The 19521-nt window shown below is 32.4% G+C and overlaps 3 protein-coding genes and 1 non-coding gene across 8 annotated transcripts; 3 read left to right on the top strand and 1 right to left on the bottom strand.

The window, feature by feature from the left end:
• Nucleotides 1-3086: 3086 nt before the first annotated feature.
• On the top strand, nucleotides 3087-6311 carry LOC102605029 (uncharacterized). 4 transcript variants are annotated; one of them, XM_006342313.2, is made up of 6 exons: nucleotides 3087-3205; nucleotides 3371-3531; nucleotides 4474-4578; nucleotides 4665-4840; nucleotides 4991-5097; nucleotides 6031-6311. In XM_006342313.2, the coding sequence occupies exons 2-5, from the start codon at nucleotides 3397-3399 to the stop codon at nucleotides 5079-5081; spliced, it is 507 nt and encodes a 168-aa protein (XP_006342375.1). In that variant the 5' UTR covers nucleotides 3087-3205; nucleotides 3371-3396; the 3' UTR covers nucleotides 5082-5097; nucleotides 6031-6311. The 4 variants fall into 4 exon arrangements, with proteins under 4 accessions (XP_006342375.1, XP_015162013.1, XP_015162014.1 ...); XM_015306527.1 differs by having other exon boundaries at nucleotides 4426-4578; nucleotides 6022-6311; XM_015306528.1 differs by having other exon boundaries at nucleotides 3088-3205; nucleotides 3389-3531; nucleotides 4426-4578.
• A 2223-nt stretch (nucleotides 6312-8534) lies between these two features.
• On the top strand, nucleotides 8535-9365 carry LOC102604684 (uncharacterized). The gene has a single exon (XM_006342311.2). The coding sequence runs from the start codon at nucleotides 8555-8557 to the stop codon at nucleotides 9179-9181; it is 627 nt and encodes a 208-aa protein (XP_006342373.1). The 5' UTR covers nucleotides 8535-8554; the 3' UTR covers nucleotides 9182-9365.
• A 475-nt stretch (nucleotides 9366-9840) lies between these two features.
• TRNAD-GUC (transfer RNA aspartic acid (anticodon GUC)) lies at nucleotides 9841-9912 on the top strand. The gene has a single exon. It is a non-coding gene; the product is annotated as a tRNA-Asp (tRNA).
• A 427-nt stretch (nucleotides 9913-10339) lies between these two features.
• Nucleotides 10340-17780, bottom strand: LOC102604140 (uncharacterized). 2 transcript variants are annotated; one of them, XM_006342310.2, is made up of 8 exons: nucleotides 17584-17780; nucleotides 15714-17405; nucleotides 15196-15680; nucleotides 14296-14729; nucleotides 14047-14208; nucleotides 13555-13630; nucleotides 12739-12894; nucleotides 10340-10802 (listed from the first exon to the last, which is right to left on the bottom strand). In XM_006342310.2, exons 2-8 carry the CDS (start codon nucleotides 17389-17391, stop codon nucleotides 10650-10652), a joined length of 3144 nt encoding a protein of 1047 aa, XP_006342372.1. In that variant the 5' UTR covers nucleotides 17392-17405; nucleotides 17584-17780; the 3' UTR covers nucleotides 10340-10649. The 2 variants fall into 2 exon arrangements, with proteins under 2 accessions (XP_006342372.1, XP_006342371.1); XM_006342309.2 differs by having other exon boundaries at nucleotides 15196-17405; nucleotides 17584-17779.
• Between the last annotated feature and the right edge of the window lie 1741 nt (nucleotides 17781-19521).

Genomic DNA, 19521 nt, shown 5'->3' with positions numbered 1-19521 from the left:
AGTAATGTCTGCACTTAAATGTTCACATGTACAAAGATCTGAAGAGTTGATACTCACTGACATATTGAATAGTCCAGAAGTTCTTATATAATAGATTTCAAAAGCAGAGAATATTCCTAATAACTTCGTGTCCTCTTTTTCCCCTTGAAATTGTGATTTATAATTGAATGAATAATTTTTACAGACAGTTTATTATTATTTATACAAAACGAATTTTCTATGTTGGGCCCGTTCTTAGCACGGGCCTATACCCTCTAGTATATATATATACCTACTTCTATAAAAATGACCCACATATATCATATTGATCTAATGATAGTGAAAATATTTATTTTATTTATAAAAAAAATTATTAAATTTATTATTTTAATGGTCAAGTGTATTCTTTTCTCTGATTTTTTTATAAAATTTATCATAGATATTTCAATTATTTATTTTATTGATACAAAAATTCAATTACTATATAGGCTTAAAAAGTTAGGTTTTAATTTTTTTTCTTTTTATTTCGCATATTTTTACATGAAAAAAAATGAAAGAATAAAAAAACTCAAATAATGATAAATAAATAGATCTATAAGGGAGTTATTTAAACTCAAATTAGGGATTGAATCAAAGAAATGAAAAACGATCACATGTGAGAATGATCAAATATACGTTGAACATATATAGAGGGATCATATATACCCCTACATGAATTAATTTAGGATAAAAAAATTAAAAATAAATTTATTATTAATGTTTTCATTGTCATTAGATGAAAAGAGCATATATATATATATATTACTATATAAGAAGAGTGAATAAAATTCACTCTTCTTTCGACACGTGGCACCATGGCCCACCTACTTTTATTTTATTTAAATCATATATCATATATATTACTATATATAATACCATGGCCCACCTACTTTTATTTTATTTAAATCATATATCATATATATTACTATATATAATACCATGGCCCACCTACTTTTATTTTATTTAAATCATATATCATATATATTACTATATATAATACCATGGCCCACCTACTTTTATTTTATTTAAATCATATATCATATATATTACTATATATAATACCATGGCCCACCTACTTTTATTTTATTTAAATCATATATCATATATATTACTATATATAATACCATGGCCCACCTACTTTTATTTTATTTAAATCATATATCATATATATTACTATATATAATACCATGGCCCACCTACTTTTATTTTATTTAAATCATATATCATATATATTACTATATATAATACCATGGCCCACCTACTTTTATTTTATTTAAATCATATATCATATATATTACTATATATAATACCATGGCCCACCTACTTTTATTTTATTTAAATCATATATCATATATATTACTATATATAATACCATGGCCCACCTACTTTTATTTTATTTAAATCATATATCATATATATTACTATATATAATACCATGGCCCACCTACTTTTATTTTATTTAAATCATATATCATATATATTACTATATATAATACCATGGCCCACCTACTTTTATTTTATTTAAATCATATATCATATATATTACTATATATAATACCATGGCCCACCTACTTTTATTTTATTTAAATCATATATCATATATATTACTATATATAATACCATGGCCCACCTACTTTTATTTTATTTAAATCATATATCATATATATTACTATATATAATACCATGGCCCACCTACTTTTATTTTATTTAAATCATATATCATATATATTACTATATATAATACCATGGCCCACCTACTTTTATTTTATTTAAATCATATATCATATATATTACTATATATAATATATATAAAAGTTTTTAACATTTTAATATAGAAATATGATTATTTGAAAATTTTAGTACTTTCTTCATTTAAATTTTTCCTTGTTTTTCTTTTAATTTGTTCTATATTTAAAATTACATAAAAAGTATTTAAAATCACAATGTAATAATATAAGATATTAAAAAAACATAATTAAAAATCATAAAAGAAATTTTATTGACTCTTTAATTCCATATTGAAACATAAGAAGTTTGTTTGAAAATAACATAAAAAGTAACGTAAATTAAAGTAAAATAACAACTAAAAATATTTAAGAATCATATAAGAAATTTAGTTGAGTTTCGTAAAAGTACCTACGTCACATAAAATGGAACAGAAAGAGTAATATATATTATTTGAAAATGATATAAGAAGTGCTATAAATCACAATAAATTAACAACTTCAAAATATATTTAACAAAATCACATACAAAAAACTATATAACTCTCCAAATTTCTTCGGTGTCACATAAATTGAAACAAAGAACTACTCCCAATTTATGTTATTTACTTTCCTTTTTAGTCAGTCCCAAAAGAATGTCACATTTCTATATTAAGTAACAATTTGATTATAAAATATTTATTTTACCCTTAATGAAATAATTTACAGTCATACAAATTTATATCATTCATTTTGGACCACAAATTTTAAAAGTCTTAATTTCTTTTTTAAACTCCGTGGCGAATCAAACTACCTCACATAAAAATGAGACGGAGGAAGTAATATACATTGGGCCCGCGCTGGCGCGGGAACCTAATAACTAGTATATATATAAAAGTCAATTTTGTACTAATAAAAAAGGAAAATGCTCAAATATACCATTAAATTTGGAGAAAATATTCATTTATGTAATCTGTTAAAAGTTTGGTTCATTTATGTCATTTAAGTCAAACTTCTAACTGATGACATAGATGAGTCTTTTCTCAAAGTTTGATGACATATTTGGATTTTTTTTCTCTTTTAAAAAATAATTTAATTAATGACATGCCCTAATCATAATTGATCTCGTGTAAATGATTTTGCAAAAATCAAAATTATTTTCTGTTAACAATAATGACATGAATGAGCATAATAAACCAAACTTTTAACAAATAATGTAAATAAGCCTTTTCTCAATAGCATATTTTAGTTTTTTCCATAATAAAAATATGTCAATCACTTTTATTTATAAAGAGTATATGCAAAATATTTTTATCTTTAGGAAAAGCACCCTTTTTAGTAAAATATGTTCCCTTTTTGATTGTTTTGGTGTAATGTGCCCCTAATTAAAATCTACCAAGTATAGTATCTTTGTTAACGGAGGGAAGCTGCTAGTGTCTCTGGAACACTATTCAGCAATTTTCTTCATCCCTCACAATTACAAGGTATGAAGTTGCTTGATTTCAAGCACCCTTTTTCTCTTTCGTTTCTCATTTATACATTTTCTCCTAAACACTGTGTTATCTGCACAATTATATATGAATTTAGTCATAAACTGACTATTCAAATTTGTAATTTCTTGATTTTGAACAATGTTTGGCCTATTGCAGTTTGAATTGATCTTTTAGGTCTAAAAATGGAGGAGGGTGGCCCAAGTAGAGAAGAACCCACATCATGGGAGGACCTTTACAACGTCAATTTGGTACCTTCAGAGCTTTTTCTCAAGTTTAGAAAAGAAATTGAGGGTTTTCGAGTTGGCGTTAACTTGGAGGTGTAATTTCTTGACTAACTTTTTCATGTTTAGTTTTGTTAATTAATTAGTTCTAAAAGATTAGTGTATTATCAAATTTTGGAATCATTTTGAAAATCGCACTTGAGCGGATTTATGTGATCGTCATGATCTTGAATGAAGTATACCTGTAATGTTGATATTGTCCAAATTACTCATTTTAAGGAATATAATTTTGTGATAGCTGGCTTGATTGTTTCTATACAGCATTAGGAATTCTTCTTCTTTAGTATTTTGAATGAAAAAAAGCCACTAATCTTAAACCACTGAGGTGACAGTAGAGTATAGATCACACGCAAATAGTGTATGTGTTCTTTTCTTTTCAATAGATACCGTCCCTTTGCATCTGAGGGTGTGGCCTAGTGGTCAATGAAGAGAACCAGGAGCTCTAAGATTTAAATCCCGGTAGATACAAAAACATTAGGTGATTTCTTCTTATTAGTTCTCGCCTTGGTGGACAGAGTTACCTGGTACTTGTTGGTGGTGAAGGGTCAGGTATCCCGTGGAATTAGTTGAGGCGCGCTCAAGCTGGCCGGGACACTATAGTTAAAAAAATATATAGATATCATTCCTCTGAAACTTTAGGGGTCAGCAGTGGTTTCTCTCACTGCTCTGCTTGGTTACATGAACCCCTAGGCTCATAGTTGAAGGTGAAGGGTTCTACCATTAGAGCAGTGCCCTATTCCTCGGGATGAATGTTAAAAACGATCACAATTGTGAAATGTAAATTCTGCATGTGAATTTTCTGCATCAGCACTGTAGTTAATGATGGAATCACCATAGATGATATAGTTCTCACGGCATTAAAACTGGTGTCAATATTAGCATTTTCAGTTTTCTCTTGTTATCTGAACATTTGGACACCTTCTTCATCAGTTTTACAATAATCCAAGCAATGAATATCTAGCAAAATTGGTTTTGAAGCCTTTAGCTCCCGAACGTCGATGGAAGCTCATATGTGAGCCGTTGCGTCATGAAGTGCGCCTTCTATCAAAGAAGATCCCAGTTACAAAATTTCTGAATCTTCAGGTTTGCCTTTCTTTTCTCTTCCTCCAACTAATTTGTTTGCCATTATCTGTCAAAATTTTGTTGGTTCTAACATCGAGTTTTATCAGGTAGGGATAGGACACAATTTTCAGTTGCAAGCAACTGGTTGGAAATGGAAGCTTACGACTTGTTTGGGTGGAGATGGTGTCTCCAGGATCCGGAATAAGACGTCTTTTGGATTATGTCCTGGTGTGGATTTTCGTTTTGGGTGGAGAGCAGACTATGTTCTTCCTGAAATTACTGGGTAAGCTTTTTCATCTTGATATGCCTTTTTCTTTGTAAGAAATCACTAGACTTTGTACCCATGGTGCTTTGAAATTAAACGTGACTTAAACTTGATGGTGCGTGCCGCTCTAGAGATTGATGGTCTGGGTTTTGGATTTTCCATTTGCAGGGCAGTGGGCACTGGTGAACCATTGTTCAATATGAACTCTGGACGATTACAAGCATCGCTGGATAGAGTTGAGGCCATTTTTAGCCAATAAGCATAATGATCACTTGGTATGTTACCAGTTTATGCTGCCTAATTTATCTTGGAGTATAGGGCACCCCAATCTCCCCTCTTTCCTGTTACATTGTGAGCTGTTTATTGGTTTTTTCTTCTTTGTATGAGTCAGTGATTGGCCTATAAAAGGCTTGGTTGTCTTTTTATCGGTTGTAGAGCTCTGTCGGCCTAAGAAAACTGATATCATTATTAAGTTTTAAAGACTAGTAGGACTTTATCAACTAAGTTGGTATTAGGTAGTACTTCCTTTGATTAACTACAACATGTTGTTTCACCCAAAGTTCTTCTAAGTTGTAGCTAACTAAAAATTTCATTCCAAGGATAAGATGCTGCATCTATGTTCTTTTTCATCGTAGTAACATCTTTGCATATTTCTATGCTTTGTTGTGTCAGGGTGGGAGGTTGAAGGATGGAGTTCTATAAACATCAATGTTTTATTGACTTTGGTTGACTGTTAGAATGTTTTGTTTGTTCAAAATTTGCAATGCTAAAATCATTATTACCTATTTTTTTTTGTGAGAATTGGTAACATCATTATTACCTATTTCTTTAAAGAGTGATGATCCTTAAGGTGTTCAATTTGTTTCAGCTCGATCGATAATCCAATTTCTCGCCTAATCACTTATACTGAAACTTCATTTTTCACGATTGGCAAGACCCTGATGGAAATTAGGAGATGGCCTAGCTGCCACTTCTTAGCATGGTTCAAGCAAGTTGTTTGTTTCTTAACCTTTTTAGACCTATTTTAGTAACTACTCTAGCATAGTTGCTAGCAGTAGTACTCATGCACCGTTTCCATGGTGCTGCGGTGCTTAATCTACACATGAAATGTTGAGTATTCAAGTTTTTTTCTTCTTATTTTCCAATGTAGTCAAGTTTGATTCACATAATACTGCTTCTCACTGAAAGTATTGAACTAGAATATGCAGGAAGAAAAGGAGTTGGGAGCTTGTACAGCCAACATCGCAATGTGCTTTTCAAGGGTAGAATATCTCTTGTGAAACGATGAAAACGGCAACTTATCCCAAATCCTGTTGTATAGATTACAGTTTCTAGGTTCTTTAATTTCACCTTTGCGCAGTTGTTTGATGTACAAAAAACAGGATTTGTAAATTTTGTTTTTCATCGCTCATTTTGGTTACATAGAAAAACATTTGAAGAAAGCCTCAATAGAAATGGTGGCGTTTTCGACCATGAAAGATTTTGCTAACTTGAATCATATATTTTCCCAAAAAACCTTAGAATGAATTATCTGCAGTCCACTGGAGATAAGGATCTAACAATGTGTGAAACTGAAAGTTGAAACTACTAATTGATGGAGCAACAGTAATTTTGTGTTGTTTTCAAGTCTTCTTTTGTCCTCTCCATCTTGGAGGAATATGATCTAAATTATAACCAAAAATATCAAAATCTGATACTTGTACTTGTGGCTGTCGAGATATCTGAAATTTGAAACATTTTATTATCTGGTACTTATGATTACGGTTGTATAGCAAGTCATTTTGTAAACTAGTCCAAGTAGGTGCAATTTGATAAAAAATAATACTCTGACCACTTTTAATTGTCATTTTGCATTTTTCAAAATCAATTTGACTAATTTTCAAAGTTAAATTAGATTACATTAATTTGATTTTTTAAAAAAAAAAAATTAGATATTAAAAAACAATACGAAAAGTACTATAAATTCCAATTTTTTGTATCTCAATATGATGAAAAAATACATTGTAAAATGTTAGTCAAAGTTATTATCGTTTGACTAAAAAAAAAGTAAACTATGACAATTAAAAGTGAACGGAGGTAGTACTATTTACATGTCGTCCTTACTAAAAATATATGTTACTTAATACTTGTCTTTTCACAAAATCAATGCATAAATGACACTATTCTTCTTATTTTACTCTTTAGAGTTATTAGCCTTGAAAGTGTGTATTTGACCAACATAGGAAAATAAAGTAATTAATTCATATTCATTTGTCAAATTACTTAATCAAAATAAATTAATTCATGTTCATTTATTAAAAATTTTACTTCGAGAGAAAACTAAATAATGATATAATGGTAAACTTACCTAGTTTCTTAAGGAACATGAAATCGAACATATGGGCTACCATTTTAAATAAAATAGGTTCAGAATGAGAGGTAAACACAAGTGATAATATATTAACAACTTTTAAACTTTACTAAACTTATTTAGAAATTTGAATTACTCATTATTTTAGTTGACAACCTAAACACGTGATAAAATATTCTTATTTAATATTTTTATAGTTCGTATATCTAAATAAAATTTAGTTGCAATTTAAGGTGATTGTCCATGTATCCACTCTATTTTCAATATATTTCTTATTCTATGAGAAATAAGCACCAACTTCCAAGACCATGGTGATGCTTAGTAAGCGTTTCGACATGTTATTTTATCTCGCGATATGGAATTATGAGATAAAATTGGTGTTTGGACACGCGATTTCATCTCGTGATTTGAAATCATGAGAAAAAATGAAATCAACGTTTGAATTTCTCATGTTTTGAATGAAATCTCAAATTCTTCTAAAAGTTTGATTTAGAAATTTCATATCATGATTTCATGTTTTTCAGATACAAAAATTGACTCATAAGTTTATATTTTATTTTTAAAAAAAACCACCATTTTATATCTACATAATTTTTTTATTTACGAGAATAACAAAGGAGTGATGAAATATTTACTGAATATGAACATAAAGATATAGTTACTAATGGTATTGACCATGTTCAATTTTATTAAAGAGTAATACACTACAACTCATGTTCAATTTTACTTTTTAATTTAGGAAAAATTCTTTTGGCCAGAAAATGGCCAAAATGGTATTTTACCTTTTTGAACATTTTTACCTTTTTAACTTTAATACATTTTAATAAAAAAATGAAAAATAAAATATCTTATATTAAAATTAAAAAATATAATACACTTTTTAAATTTCTGGCCAAACTTTTTGGCCATTTAGCATTTTACCTTTTAATTTAACTAAAGTTGGAATAATAAACTTTTGCTTATTTGGTTAGATTGTATAAAAAAGTTGGTGCAATTATGATAGTTTACACAATTTATGTGCTTTTATGCTTATGAACAAAAAATTCAAATTACATATCCCAAAAAAAACTTCCAACTTCTCACATAATTTCATATCATTATTTCAAGTCAGGAAACGGCCCTTTTCATCATTAGTAGTAATTTGAATGAAAGTTTGAACATCTCAAGGGCCCTTTGATTAAAACGACATTGTCATTAAAAGCCACAAAATGTTAGTAAATCTTTCAAAACCCAAAGGAGGGAAAGTCATTGTCAAATTTAGCCGTTAATTCACATATCCCCTAGCTAGCATCAACGGCCATATTCATACTCCATATATATAGAGAGAGAGAGATAAACAACTTGTTAAAATTATCATATAATTCAAGTAAAATAAAAAAAAAATGACTTCTTCAAAGCTAAGGCATTCTTGTTCCTTTCCAATTCTTCTACTTTCCTTTCTTAATTTCATCCTCTTTATTCTCTCCGCGGCGTCTATAGGTCCCATTGTTTTCCTCAAAACTCCGCCAACTTCACTTGGTTGGTCATTCCTCATAGTCTCTTCCATTTCACTTCTTTCATGTTTCATTGGTTTCTACTCTCAACTAACTCATTGTTGTTTCATAACTCACCTCTCCCTCCTCATGGCATCGTGTATCGGTCAATTACTTGGCATTTTAGCCTTGTTCACTAAGGAAAAATCGAGTCTTTTGATGTTGAAATCACCAAGGGATCCTAGAGAAGCAAAGGTTTTAGTGAGATTGGAATGTGGGGTTTTGATGTCTATGTTTGTGATGCAAATAGGAGTGTTGGTTGTGACTTGTGCTGTGCAGAGTTGTTGGGTGAGAGATTATGAAAGTGTTGAAGCAGAGAGGGAAGCATGGTCAAGGAAGAGGAATCAAAGGATTGCTAAGGTTCAACAAGAGTGTATGGAAAATGCAAATAAGATATGTGAAATGAAAGATAAGGAGTTTGATGATAAGATTAAGAATAATTATGGACAGTGGGTCAAAAATGATTTTGAAGGCTAAATATGAATTTCTTAGTCACTACTAGGTGGCTAGCCATATTTGGGATTTTGTGGTTGTGTTTTATTAGTGTAAAACCTTGTTACAACTTCTTTTTATCTTTGATGTAAAATGTGTTCCATTTGATTATGCACTTTGTTTGCTCTCATCAAATTCCAGTCTCTAATACATTCAGAATTATTATCGATTACCATCATGCCGAAAGCAGTACATATCAGAAATGGTACCCTTTTATTTATTAGGGCAATCTATGAAAAACATGTCTAGCCAATTCCAAATTCCCACATTTTGCATACATATAAAAAAAAAATAAGTGTATTAGTGATTGGAACATAGCATTCCAAATCTTTGGTTTTGTCAAGATCATGAACCCATTTTTCAGTTTCAAGTGCCCCAGGTAATCATTGTAATATTAATGAAACTCTACCTCTTGATCTAGCACTCTATGAAATATCTATATTGTAGTGAAATCAGAATCATTTTGCTCATAAGCACCAATTTTCTTTTAATGTTGCCTTTTCTATAATCTATAAATATAAAGTATAAACTGTCAAGTTGTGGTTATTCGACTTAAGTAAAAATATAAAAAAATATCTATTCGGACATGAACAAATTCTTGTAATGTTATTAAATAACGTGATCAATAGTTGTAAGACAAGCAAGTCGTTGTAGTATAGTGGTAAGTATTCCCGCCTGTCACGCGGGTGACCCGGGTTCGATCCCCGGCAACGGCGTTTCCTTTTTATTTTAACCTTACAACACTCTTCTTCTGACAGCGTTTTTCTTTGAGATATTCTCTTTTTTTATTTTATTTTTACAGTCAACATATTAATTAATTATGACTTAATAAATTGAAGTATTATTACTACCACTCATTTTGTAACTTATGATGTGTTAAGAATTTTTTTTTCAGAACTTTACACTTCCTAAAAATTACACACTATTTCAAATTTTATTTATAAATTTAAAACCCTTGAGCTACAAGTATTCATGTTATATAAGAGGATACCAATTTTTAAAGTAAGTGCAGTTTAATAACTTTAGTACAACAAGAATTAATGATACCGTTATTCGTACAATCTGAAACAGCTAACCCAACGCTTTATTATTATTTTTTTGGCTGGGATGTTCTATGTTCTTCCGTATCATGTAACATTAAGGTGCATAATAAGAGTTTTTATTTCTCAAGATCGTTTGGTAATTGATTTGGAAGTGAGTTATACAAGTAATATCTAGTAGGTTAGAACTACGTATAGTCATCCAATTCCAACACCGAGAACATGATAGTTCACAAATCAATACAAAATAATGTTGAGATATGGGAAACTATTCTCCAGTCTCCATGAGCATGGGAAGTTTTCACTTGACATAGCATTACCACAAAAGCTTATCTAGTATAGTTTCAAAGAGAGATTATGACTTCTGGCATTCACAGAGGATACTAACTCCATTTTTAATACTTCCAATAAAATCATCTGTCAGAGTGCCATGGCACTGCTGAATATCGTAGCGGCCCCTGCTGCAGAGAATCTGGTGCCTCAATGTGCTCTAGTATCGGAGTCATCTTCAATCCAATGATCTTAACTTGGGGATTTGAGTGCCCATCCAGAAAAACACTAGTAACCTGCATATATATTGCACATGCCAAAGTTATTTGCATTGCGTATCTTCAAAACTCCAACATGTTAAAAGGGATTCTATGCAAGGGAAATGCACTAGTAACAATTATAGAGTCAAAACTATCAGAAGTAAAAGGACTAGAAGAACTGTGGCACAGAAGAAACAAATGGCATCAAACAAAATATCAGAACTGATTCTTCTCTTAAAAAGAGAGTATTATAGAACTATAGCTCATGAATCATACCACCTATGGCAGAGTCCGGATTTTCACCAAGTGGAATCAAAACTAGCACAAGAAGATTCCACTTATAGTATATATACATATAATTATTTGTTTTACCTATCTACACTGTAATTTTCCTGCGAAAGGGTGTCCATTGCTACCTGCTTGCCACCAATAGATATCATTTTCTCTCGAGAAAATCTTGTATTGGCAATATCTAAGGACATCTGAATCTGATGAAGTTGGATCCATCATCTTTCAATGATAGTAGGAAAGGTCATGCAGAGATCCTAACCCTACCTTGACAGTTGCATAAGAACAAAGTTTCAAGATTCAAGGTTGATATTTACCAAGAATGCAACCATCTTGATCCATCTCTTTGCCAACCCCAATGCCCACCACAAAAAAAAAAAAAAAAAAAAATTGATAGTACTGACCAACCTAATAACCAAGCACCCCAACAAATGTCATCCCTACTCACCAAATCAAATGTTGTTGTGGATGTGGTGAAGTCAATTAATTGAGTAATTAATTATATTTTTAAGTAGCTTTATTTATTATTCTAGAATATGATTTATGTTTCAAAGCTTCATAAGGATACGTTAAGCTATAGTTAGTATTAGTTTGGAATAGGATTTAGGTTTTCCTATTTTCACAAGGATTAGACTTCCTATTGATGTAATAAGACTCCTATTTAAAGGAGTTTCTAATGAATAAATCATTAAGTCATATTTCAGCAAAAAGCAAGAGATGATAGTTCTCTCTTCCATTGAACTCTAAGGTTTCAGCTTCCTTCTCTTCCATTGAACTCTAAGATTATAGTCTCCCTTTAACGAGCTGAATTTATATATTGCCCTGTGAATCGAGCCTTCCCTAAAGATTCATAACAAATGCACACACACCAAAAAAATAGTAGCAACCAATAGGGGTGGGTCGGGAATTGCATACTTTGATGTACCAGCAAGCACACTTCCCTTTTGAGGAATTCAAAGTTTACACAGCAACAGTGATGATAAGCAGTGGACCACAAGATAGAAGAAAATATGGAATCAGCTAGACTGTTTTTTAGCAACCTCAAAAGCATAAGCATTTTGGATATTTCACAACCATTAGATTTTATTCTCCAAATTTTTCTGATCAATCTGGGGCATAGAAGCAAAATCTTGTGATCCTTTCTTCAGATCATAAGAAACCTTGATTTTTGAACCGAGATATACAAAGGCTGTGTGCGCAGTTTGAAACTTTGTCATTAATGGGACAGCCCCTCTACCATTCTCCACTTAAATACCAAGTATTTGTCGGCGCCAAGGTTCGGACAAGTAACGTGCGCCTAATACACACATCATGTGTTGCACTCTTCCCACTAGACCAAAGCCGAGCCAGTTCAAATGAAATCTTAAGATGTATGGACCTCAATTAAATGACCTATTTTCTTTCAGTTGACAGAATAGTAAACTAGAGGGTATATAGGACTCAAGGTTACAAAAACACAAAGTAAAAATTGTACAAGCACAAGGAATTCCTATTATTCTACATATTTGAGAAAGTTATCATTTGTCTGATTCTGTGATATGAGCATGTGCCTTTCAACACTCCCTGCTGTCAGTCGAGGTACAGGAAACTATGTAGGACATTACTGTTTCTTTGAATGATCATGCAAACTCTAGGGAGATGAGCAAAGTAAGTTTCTCATTTACCAAAGTAAACAGAGGCATACCTGAGAACAGCCAAACAATTTTAGTACTTCCAACGATAAGCAGCTATCAACAATCAATCCCAGGGCTTCGTTCGTCAAGTTGCGACACCAAGACAAATCCAGACTAATCAAATTTTTTGAACATTTGACTAGAGACATAGCAGTGTTGTGTGAAACCTGTAAAAACCATATAAAGACGTTGAAAAACTAAGATCCTCGACTTTTAGTCTTGGCAATAATTCATGGACCTTTTGGATTAGCAAATTCCAGGTACCCAGGAAAAAGTGGAAGAGGAAAACTACGGTCTACAAATAAAAAGGAAAATTTGCTGGTTCGGATTAAAACCCAAGGTTCCATTTGCTAGTTCTCTCAAAATATATATTTGTTTTATAAGTTAATGTTGATTTTACAAACAGTGTGGCACCAAGAAAGTGGTAGATCACCACAAACGTGAGTGGAATTTTGTCTCTTCGGACTGTAGGGAGTATTTAATTCTACTACATTGTCAGGCTTCCTATTACACCAAAAGTTGCTCTCAGAATATATTTGAATAGTTGTTATATCTAAGTGAAGTTCACAACATACCGTAAAGCAATAAGTTCAAAATAACTGGGTAACCTTACTTGTGTAACAAACAATACTTAAAAATCAAAACTGGATACTAAATCATTAGAATCTCTCTCTCAATTAATTAAAATATTGATCTAAGCAGATTTTTGCTGGCTTGATCAACTAAATTCAGCAAAGAGAAGTACACAATCAGAACCCATAACACATTTTCCCATGTCCACACAAACAAAATAAGAGAGGCAATGAACATTGCATGCTGTCAAGTACCTTTTTGACACCATTGAGAGATAGTTCCTTCAAAGATCCCCCACTAGTTTCCACGTAAGCAGCAACAGCTTCATCACTGCCATTAGTAAAGATAAGAATAAGCTTATGCCACTTCCATTTTTCTATTAATGAATTCAAGGAATGCAGAACATACTATCAAAAAGATAGTAGTTCTTTTTTCATATTTTGAAGAATGCATACTGTGAAAATCCTATATATAGCTTGAAACAAAGAATGCTTACTGAGAACACCTATATGTAGCATCTATTCTAAGCCTTCAAGCATGAAGTACCTGTGAAATAAATCTAAAACCAAGAACATTGATATTTTTTGACAAATTGGTCTCAAGACATAAGCAATTGGCATTCAAGAAAAGAATAAAGCGCTACACAAAATGATGATAAAGACTGCAAGCAAAAGATCACGGCTAAAGACACCGCATATGCTACACTTAGAAAAATATTATCTGGTCAATTGCTATATTTTGGAAACCTGAATGGATTGCGACAGAGTTTTAGATTGTCAACTTCTCTACAACCAGTGGCAAGATGTTCAATTGCAGAGTCGGTCAATTTACACAAGTCGCTCAGGTCTATAGCGCGCAATCCGGGACAGTTTTGTGAAATATCTTTCAGAGAACGATCAGTCAATTCCCTGTGTCAGATTCAAGGCACAAAGACAATCAGTATCAATCAAATTTCTCAGTGGAGCATCACTTGAAACATGACGAAAACCACTTACATGCATCCTTTCAGAATAATCTCTCTCAGACTCTGACCTCGATTAGTGACAAATTCTTTAATAAAAGCATCACACACAGTCTGGATTCCAGCTACTGATAGAACTTCCAAATGTTCTAGCTTTAGCAATGCTGGCAGAATAAGCATGGGATGTATTGCTTCGCAATTGTCTAGATATAACTCTCTCAGAACTGATCCCAATGAATTAGATAAACAGCTAATTCCATCACATGTCAGCAAAGAGCACTGGCTAAGATTCATTGACCTTAAATTAGGTGCTGCAGAGATGATCGCCTCCAGCCCAACATCCGAAAGACGACACGCACCTTTCAAGGATAAGGTCGTCAATGCAGGGAGATTGTTTGGACGACGAGCTAATGTAACCAATAGGATATAATCTGGCATACAGCGACCACACTGATCCAGTTGAAGCACCTGGCTCCACAAAGAAAACATTTTGAAGTTCACGTATCAGAACTAACATATCATTGAACTATTACTACATATGCAAGCAAAATTTGACTGTAGAGACTGACTAGATGAATAATACTAAAAAGTAGTATTCATAAAGATCAAAACTATGTTTGGTTCTTTGAATGAGAGGTGAAGAGGAAGAAAAGAGAAACCAACAATCTACTTCCCTATGTTAAGTATTGATGATTTACTTCCAATCATTTGGTATGATTGTAATATACTTCATCACTTTCATCCAGCTTTGGAGAGATTGAGAATGATGATGCAGAGTAATGCAACCCATCCACTTTTACTTCATGTTTTCTAAAATTTCCTAACCAAACGATGAGGAACACATACACTCTAGCTTTTACTTACTCCTCCAACAATTCCTTTTTTTACTCCAATCAACCATAGCAAAAGTAAAAAAGAATAAATTAAAACTCACCACCAAGTTGTTGGTGTCGCATCCTTTAAAGCTCTCAAAGTTGTTGGTGTCGCATCCTTTAAAGCTCTCAAAGTTGTTGGTGTCGCATCCTTTAAAGCTCTCAAAGTTGTTGGTGTCGCATCCTTTAAAGCTCTCAAAGTTGTTGGTGTCGCATCCTTTAAAGCTCTCAAAGTTGTTGGTGTCGCATCCTTTAAAGCTCTCAAAGTTGTTGGTGTCGCATCCTTTAAAGCTCTCAAAGTTGTTGGTGTCGCATCCTTTAAAGCTCTCAAAGTTGTTGGTGTCGCATCCTTTAAAGCTCTCAAAGTTGTTGGTGTCGCATCCTTTAAAGCTCTCAAAGTTGTTGGTGTCGCATCCTTTAAAGCTCTCAAAGTTGTTGGTGTCGCATCCTTTAAAGCTCTCAAAGTTGTTGGTGTCGCATCCTTTAAAGCTCTCAAAGTTGTTGGTGTCGCATCCTTTAAAGCTCTCAAAGTTGTTGGTGTCGCATCCTTTAAAGCTCTCAAAGTTGTTGGTGTCGCATCCTTTAAAGCTCTGTGTGAAATTCTCCTCATTCAACCATGAACAATCCCTTATGCGTATCTCTGTAGGAGATCCACTGATAAGAAGTCGAAAAAATTGATATGTCATTTCCCGAGAGTCACACAGTGACTGGCAAATCTTGTGCCTAAGTGCATCAGGTAAACCATCAAGTGAAGTGATTGCATCAGCATTCTTCACTAAAATGTCCATGCATAAGTCATGTAATGAGGGAACAACCAGCTTTCTAGATTGGCACTGCTGGTCCGTTTTGGGAACCCATACCACTTCAATCTTACTTTTCTCAGATTTACTCTGCTGCTGATGCTTGATGTTCATTTCACGATCTCTAATAATCTTCATAGCAGTTGAAAAAGGACCGGGCCAGTCTTCTATTTCTTCAGTCTCCGCTACCTCCTGTGGAAATTCCTCAGCAGCCTCTTCAGCTACATCGGTCTCCTGTTCGGCTTGGGAAGAGAAATGAGCAAACCTGGAAGCATTTCGTCTAGCAATATCCCTAAACCTTTCTCTATGAACTCTTCTTGTAGCAGTTGCACTGCCATCGGCATCTGCAACTTGCTCTCCATCTTGACTTGTCAAATTAATAGCTCTTGAAACAATTTCATCAACGAGTTTCTCTGCCCCATGCTTGGATTTTCCTTCCAATGTATCAACACCATGACACAAATCATCGCCAGCCATAACTTGTTTTCCCTTTTCCTCTCTACTAATCCTTCTTGTCTTTGAATCACGATTTTGCAAAGTGGCAGCTAGTCCATCACCCTGAACAGACAGATCTATGGTTTCGGGCAAACAGGTAGACTGAGGTACTGTGTTCTCAATTGACATCCCAAATGCTACCTCTGATTCCAAATTCACTGAATGAACCACTGGCAAACACTGTTCAGAAACTATACCTTTAGATTTCTCTTCTCTGCTGAATTTCCTCCTCTTAACACTAGAAGGCTCAACTGAACTTGTCTGTAACTTATTGCTGGAGCCATCTGAACCGCAACTGTTTGACATTCCTTCACTTAGCTTTCCATGAGACAACTTCTCATCACAATCATTCTGATTAACACTTCCAGCATCACCAACAGCGCCACCACTGCATTCTTCAACAGCTCTCTTAGAGATCTTCTTGCCCGACCGCAAACTCAAAAACTTAGTATTCCCTTCACCCTGCACTTCCATACTTGTATTTTTATCCCCTTTCCCCTCTTTAACACATTCAATTCTTCCCTCACTGCAGACTAAATTTCCTATATCATCAGATTCATTCATACCTATTTCATCAACTGCTTCACTATCTAAAACCCCCAAATCTTGATCACCTTCATCCAAATCCGCACTTTCTACACCAACGTCACTCTTCAAACTATTGCCAGTATCCCCATTATCAATTTCAAAATCCTTACTCTTCCCTTCATTATTTAAAATTTCACCAACATCACTCAAACCATTTTTAGAAGCCAATCTCAAACTCCTCCTTCTAGCAACAGGAGGAATGTCACCACTAGCCAAAGAAGGAGAAGTAGGAGTCACAACACATAAAGGCTGAACAGAAGTCTCAAGAGATTTCGACGGAGTTACCGGTTCCAATACATGATTTTCTAGGGTTTTAGAAGAAACTTTAGCCTTAGATGCCGCCGGAGTCACCTCACGAGACCTCAATAGCGTCATTATCTATTAATCCTCTGAAGTTAATGAAACCAAAATGAGCCAAAAACAAAAAAAAAATCACAATCTAAACACAAGTATCTATCTATCTATCTACAATACAAAAATGCACGCAACAAAAATCAAAATTCAAATTCAGAAACTAATAAAGGAATCTTTTATCTGTATTGACGGATAGAGTAAGTTAACAGTTACCAGTTACAAGCGAGGAGACAGCAATGGCGGTTCAGTGAAGTGAAGTTACACTCCACCGGAAATGGCGATACCGGAAAATGAGTACAGTAGTGAAAGGAGTACTCGAGCAGTTGAAGACGGCGGGAGGTTTTTCAGGTTTGAGTACTTTTTATGGCTATTTGGAGCTTACCGGACACGCACACGACACGCCTGTTCGGTTCACTTCGACTTTCCCGCCATTAAGTATGGGTTGGGCTTTCAATAGATTAGTGAATGAGGCCCAACTCATTTATACATGGTAGGAAACATAACGAAACACCAAAAGTTAGCGCAACTTTTCAGTTAGACACCTCAATTAAACACGGAGATTCAACTCATTATAAACACTAGAAAACTAGTCGATCCTTCGAGATACACCTAAAGTTGGAGTGACTTTTCACACTTCAACTAAGGCTCTATTTATTATGTATAAACATTGATGCCCAATTCATTCATAAAAAACAAGAAATTAGTTTAGTCTAGCGGGAGACATTAAAAATTGGCAATTTTTCAGTTAAACAACTAAGCCTTATATTTATTATACTTTATATATTTATACTATTCAAAATTTGTATTATTAAATATTTTTCGATGATATAGCAAGGGTGAGTGCAATACATTCAAAATCAGTGTGCGAAGGTTTAAAATTGATCAATTTATATTTCAAAAAAATATATATTTTAATTCACTCTCTTTATTATTATTTTCTATACCACACACCATAATTGTCATTAATGTCATGACAACTGTATTAATTGTTATTTTTTCAAATTTGAAAATCGCCACCATTATTATCTCCTTCTCTTTTTTCTTTAAATCTATTTATTACAACAATTGTTATCTTGTTCTTCGGAAAATAAAAATCACGATCACTTGATTCTCTTTCTTTTGTTAGAAATATATAAATTTTTAATCATATAGTAATCAAACTTGAAAATTAAGGAAAAAGAGAGAAAGAAATAAGGATAAAGAACGATGAAAACAATGGAAAATTTAATTTAAAATTAAAATAAACTCAAATCTCCAGCAAAAAAAATCTAAATATAAATATTTGTATGAATATAACGAATATAGTTGCCTAACACTTAAAGAAAAAATCTTTTTTTTTCTTTACATAACATCTCAAACAGTTGTTGCGATGATACATATCAAAACTATAACTATTGATTGTTGTTAGGGAAAATTTTCAAAATGTCAATATTTTAGCATTTAATGGGATCTCTTATCAACATTTTCAATATTTATTTAAAATGTCAATATTTTAGTTTGTTATTCTTCTGATTTATGTATTTTTTTATTTGGTTTAGTTGAAAGAATACAATTATTTAATAACAGAAAGAAGAAAATTATGGGAGAATTTTTTTTAAAAAAGGAACATATCACTTAAAATTCTCATCCGTTACAATTTCAAAAGTAATTGATTGTATTCATCCCAATATGATGATATGTGTATTTGTATTCATTATGGTTTTCATGTTTGAGTTTGTATAATGACATTTGTATTTCTTTATTAGTTTGTATTCATTCTAATAGGTATACCAAATGAATTTGTAGTTATTTAGAATGATATTTGTATCCACAAATAAAAATATAAATAAAATATTTGTATCCATACATATTTATGTAATCTGTGTTCATTTAGAAAGGATACAACATTGATTTTGTATATTTTTCAAAAACATATATTCTTTCTTAAAATTTCAACAAATTTGTATTCTAATCATCAAAACATACAAATTTACAATCTTAGTAACAATCAAAATTTGTATTTCAAAAAATATTGTATTTCATGACAAAAGAAAATGTATTTCTTACAAATGTTGAGAAAAAAACAATTAACAAACAAAAAATAATATGAATACAATTATGTTGTGAATACAATTTTGCAACATTGACTCTCTCTTTCTTCTTCTTCTTCTG

The sequence above is a fragment of the Solanum tuberosum genome, unplaced genomic scaffold (assembly GCF_000226075.1).
Source record: "Solanum tuberosum cultivar DM 1-3 516 R44 unplaced genomic scaffold, SolTub_3.0 scf00037, whole genome shotgun sequence".
Lineage (NCBI taxonomy): Eukaryota > Viridiplantae > Streptophyta > Magnoliopsida > Solanales > Solanaceae > Solanum > Solanum tuberosum.
Note: the sequence above shows the minus strand (reverse complement) of the source record. Positions and strands in the feature narration are given on the sequence as shown.